This window comes from Nicotiana attenuata, chromosome 12 (genome assembly GCF_001879085.1).
Source record: "Nicotiana attenuata strain UT chromosome 12, NIATTr2, whole genome shotgun sequence".
NCBI classification, from domain to species: Eukaryota; Viridiplantae; Streptophyta; class Magnoliopsida; order Solanales; family Solanaceae; genus Nicotiana; species Nicotiana attenuata.
In genome coordinates, this window is record NC_032000.1 from 8214835 (window position 1) to 8220288 (window position 5454).

General features: G+C 36.3%; 1 protein-coding gene across 1 annotated transcript; it reads left to right on the plus strand.

Annotated features, from left to right (window-relative positions):
• LOC109235251 (B3 domain-containing protein LOC_Os12g40080-like) lies at nucleotides 643-3378 on the plus strand. The gene is made up of 5 exons (XM_019401287.1): nucleotides 643-974; nucleotides 1576-2029; nucleotides 2141-2319; nucleotides 2420-2803; nucleotides 2936-3378. The coding sequence occupies exons 1-5, from the start codon at nucleotides 855-857 to the stop codon at nucleotides 3185-3187; spliced, it is 1389 nt and encodes a 462-aa protein (XP_019256832.1). The 5' UTR covers nucleotides 643-854; the 3' UTR covers nucleotides 3188-3378.

A 5454-nucleotide genomic window follows, 5' to 3' on the forward strand; every position in this document is an offset into this window, starting at 1 on the left:
CTTGGGCTTTTACTCAGACTTCAAAGCTCCAAATCACTTGAATTCATTCCATAACATCTATATAGCTCGGAATTACTCCTACAAGGCATAAAACACACAGTCAGTGCAAGACAATAGCGATTAAAGCTCAAACTCAATCAAAGTGCAGTAAATTTGAGTGTAATAATCGACTAAAATACACAATTATAGCCTATCATCAGTATAACTATATATGTAAAATTAATTTAAATCTTTAATATGTTTGTTTACTTTATGCTTTATATTTTAATTAAATTACATATAAAATAATAAAGCTAGTTACAATAAATATTTAAGTTTATTTTTTTAAAAGAACTATAAGAACTTGGTACTATCCTTTTTGGTAATTTGACACTTAAAAGTACCTTTTAGAAAGATAGGCCAAACACAATTTGTTTACCAAATGTTGCAAAAAGTACTTACTAAATGAATTGGCCAAACACAAATTGTTTTTTTTCGAAAGTACTTTTGAAAAAAGTAATTTAAGAAAAAGTAATTTTTAAAATAAGCAGTTTTTGAAAGCTTGGCTAAAGGGAGTGTTAATGGATGAGCCAAAGCAAATTAGTCGCGGATCGAGCGAGTACTATAGGTTCCGGAGGCAACGCAGGCCCTCGACTTGGGTCTTACCTCTTTTGCCTCGTAAGTTACGCTTCACAGTATCAAACACTGTTTTTCTCTTTTAAGTTAGGCGAACCTTTTAGGAAATAGAAAAGCCAAAACACTAGTAATGACTTCGCCTCCTCTATCTCTAGGTTAATCGATCGCATTAAGGAGCATAATATGCTACGACTCTGCTCCCTCACGTATCGTTCTTGCTCAATTGTCAAAGATCAGTCATGGCAGCTAAGCGCCAGATGCGAAGTGGTGAAGGCTCTTCCATTTGGAATTCTTCTACTAACATTACTCAACCAAAGTTCTTCAAGATTATATTATCCCAACATGAATGCAGCCGTCTGGTCAGTACTTTCTTCCTCCTTTAATTTCTTTTCATTCTGTTGTTTTCAATCTTGATTCATGGACTGATTCAGATTTTCTTGTTACTGGAACTGTACCATCCCTCGTTATTAACAGTGGTTTTAAGTCGAACATTATATATATGTGTGTGTGTGTTTTTTTTTTGGGGGGGGGGGGGGGGGGTGATTCTTTTTCTTCATTACAATAATCTTGGAAAATCCTCACTTCATGAACTCTTTGAATATTAAACCCATTCCCCCAATCAATGTGGAACAATCTGTAACATTCCTTGCTCACCTAATGCTAATCATTTGGAGCTTGAACATATAACATGGTCCAACATTTGATATACCAAGTATAAAGGATGGGTTTTAATCCGACACCATGAAAAAAAGAAGGGACCTTTGGCCTAATTTTGCAAAAGATAGCTCATGAGGTGAAAATTGTGGAGGACTAACAATTTATTCTCTCAACATGTGGAACAATCTAACATATGTCGAACTAAATGCTGAGTGCGCAGGCATCTATTGCCAATTATACAGATGTGCCACTGTCTTGATTCCGAGATGTATGAAACTGAGTGCATATTTCCTTTGCGCGCAGAGGATTCCAGAAGATTTTGCCAGTAGATACTGCAAGAACATGCTAAACCCTGTGTATCTTGAGGTTCCCAGTGGAGAAGTATGGGAGGTTGAAGTGGTTCATTCTCGAGGCCAAATTTATTTAGGCATTGGATGGCAAGATTTCAGTGACTTCTATTCAATAAGCTGCGGCCACTTTTTGATGTTCGGATACAATGCTCGTTCCCATTTTAATGTCACTATATTTGATTTGAGTGCTTCAGAAATTGAATATCCAACAAAAGAGATTGAGTCGGATGATTCCATAGATATTTCGGATGTGGTTGAGCATTCTGTTGAAAATCTGAGCCATGGTCCCTTAGGCCAGGAGAGAAAAAGAAAAAGACAAGAAGAGGAAGCAGAGGATGATATTCCAGTTAATGTTCAAACTAAAGTAATCGAGGAAGAAAAGTCTCAAGGGAATGTAGTTTCCCTAGGTAAGAATGCATCTTATAATCTGGTTAATTAGCTATGAACAGAATGAAATCAGTCATTGTGTTACATTATAATTTGGTAGTAATACTTCTCTTTTGGATATCTGTTTCAAGAAAGAAGCGAAGGCTGTAGGGAGCAGGAGCAACAATCCAACATTGCTACCAGTAAGAGCGACGCAGAGAGGGACAAAGAGAGAGCTGAAAACTATCAAAGAGCAAAAGCTTTTAAATCTAAGAACCCATTCATTATATCTTTTATGCATCCATCTTATGTCACGAGACCACACAATCTGGTGAGCTTTCAAACTTTGTGGAATGCCCGATACGTGATCTGTTTCATTCCATACATATGCACAACTTTAAACTCAATTTATAATTGATCTTTTTTGGCAGGCCGTACCGTTGAAATTTGCTCGGAAGTATTTCATGCAGAACCGTGGCAAGTTAGTGCTTCGTGTTCCAGGAAGTGGATTTTGGACTGTCAAATGCACTTTACGAACGAAAAATGCTAGAATTAATTGTGGATGGAAGGCATTCGTGCTGGACAATAAGTTAAAATTAGGTGATGTTTGTGTCCTCGAAGTGATTAAAGACACTAAGCTCTTATTGATAGATGTCACCATATTTCCAGGGGTTTCTGATAGTACAAACGAGTCTATCAACCCTGAGCCTTCAGTTCCATGTTCTCCAGCCTATCAAAGAGCAAAAGCTTTTACGTCTGAAAATCCATTCTTCATATATCCTATGCAGCCATCATATGTTTCTGGCCCTTCATTGGTAAGATGCTTACTCTCTGAAGATCTAGCGAGCTTTCATCCTTTTATGTCCAAAAAACGCTAATCTGTGACAAAGACACTATTAAATGATGAATCTTTTGGTCTAAATGATGAAGTATCATTCATTTTACAGACCATATCACGGGTGATTGCTAGTAAATTTTTCCCCAATAGATATAGCGGTGTGGTGCTTCAAGTTCCAAACAAGAGATCGTGGGCTTTGAATTGCACTGTTGGAACAAAAAATGGTAGGTTGAATTCAGGTTGGAAGAAGTTTGTGCAGGACAATAACATAAAAGTAGGTGATGTTTGTGTCTTCGAACAGGTTAGTAGAACCAAATTTTTATTCAATGTCTACATATTTCCTGCAGTCGAAGGTGTGTGAGATGGTCCCACTTGTTTAAGATTCTGACTTCAATGTATAATTGATCAATTTGCCTTTTGTGTTTCTGCTTTTAGCAAAGGGGAGTATTCCTCCCAACATAAATTAAAGCAATATCTTTCACCCGAAGCATGTAAAACCTTATGTTTCTTATTTTGTATACGTATTAACTTCTTGTTTTTTTTTTTCCCTCATGACTTCTTGTTTAGAGTTGAGTATATTATGGCCAATGTTATAAGGAGGTAGGCAACACGTATCCCCTCCTTCATGTATTTTGTTTTGGATATTAATGTTCGAAGTAGGGCTCAAACCCTAACCCCCGGGCACCTAGACGTTGATTCCAGAAATTAAAGAACCTTTCTAATGGTTGACTTTGATGATTTCAACATTTTGGATTCTAAATAAACATATGTATGGTCGACTTGATCCTGAACTGCATTGATGAAGACAAGCAAACACATTTAGGATGTAATACGAAAGATACCTAGTTGTACATAAAGTTTCTTGTTTGTGAAATCTATTCACGGTCATAACTCATGAGGAGAAAGAAGGAGCCGAGTAGGAACATAAATTTATTGGAGTGCCAGTGATGTTCCTTGAGCATTGCAAATATGGCGCTCATGACGTTTCGTTGTCCCCAAAAGACTCAATAAGCTTAAATCTCAGAGAACCAAAGATCAAACTCTTTGAAGGAAATAGCAACAGTTCCATAGTTAACTTGTCTCTGCAAGAAAGTGTCCTGATCTGAGATTTTGGACTACTTCCTTTGTAACCCGAGGCTTTGGTAAATGGATGTTCCCATCTACAGCATGACACATGGAAACATTTAACACAATTGGTCCTTTACATGAGATAGTTCTCAAATAAATTATTGGTTTCTTTTGTTCATACACTTTTCCACCCATTATTCTGGGAGCTTCTGTATGCAGACATACTGAGCAAAGACCTGAATTAACTCAAAGTCGAATATGATTACAGAACTAGTTTGATTATCTTGGATAAAACTATCACGAGGATTGCTTTTGTTGGATTATTATAAGCAGTATCGAAGTGTATTCTAAACAATTAGCACATATGCGGCTTCATGAGTTACCCCGTGAAGCTTGAACAAAGCTCGTCAATCACATGACCCTCTAGAAAACGCTAAGTTGAGTTTTGGTTGGAAGGAGTTTGTGCTAGCTAGGTGATGTTTATGTCGTTGAACGGGTTAGTATATCCAGACTTTTATTCAATTTCATCATATTTTCTGCTGCTGAAAGTATCTCATCTCTCTTGCTTCAGGTTCCCTTCTCTCCCCATTCTGTATCTTTTTTCTCCCTTCTTTATCTCCGCTTTCTCTTCTCTTCTTCAACAATGTATGTTGTAACTTTTTTCTTATTTGATGTGTTAAAAATTACTGTAGTACGATGTATAATTAAAATATGTGTTTATTAAACAAAATAGAAGTTTCTTTGCTATTGGAGATAATTTTGTTATCAATCCATGCATTACTACTGCTTCACTCTTTTTCTACATTCTTTCTCTAATATTATACACGTTGTTATAATTATGCTGGATTTTATTGGAGATCAGAACGACCCCTTAAATTATTTGCTACGCTTGTATCCTTGTTATGACGCAGTATCACTTTTCCAAATGTCAACGATTAAAATACATAACTATGATGCAAAAAATTTCTATCAGTTTCAAATACTATTTTAACTTCTTATCATGTTGATATGATACATTGCACAAGACATTGCTTTCAAAATTGCGTCCAACAATCTCTAATTTTGGTGTCAAATACCGGAGGAAAAATGGGAGGACACGTTACAAATTAACCTGAGATATGGTGTAAATCATGCTACAAGAAAGTTGATAAAAAATCCTTACCCCCCACCCCCAAGGGGCGAAGCCACATTTTAAGAAGGGTGGTCGACTGATCACCCTTTATCGAAATATTATGAAAAATTATACTGTGTATATAAATAATATACTGATTTTAGATATATAAAATATATATTGAACAACCCTTTGTCGAGAATGTTTTTTTTAGTTCTTTTAAGTTTGAACACCCTTGATAATATTTTTTGTATCGCCATCCCCCCTCCCCCCCTCCCCCCCCCCAAACCCATCAATTTTATGGTGAAGATCTTTGAACATATCCAACAAATAATTTCAGTTTGTTAGTGTATTTGTAGAAAGAGTAAAGGCATACACATTTTAAATCTGATAGATGAATTCTTGGCCACTCCTTTACGTGCAGCAGCAGATATCATACCGAACCAAGT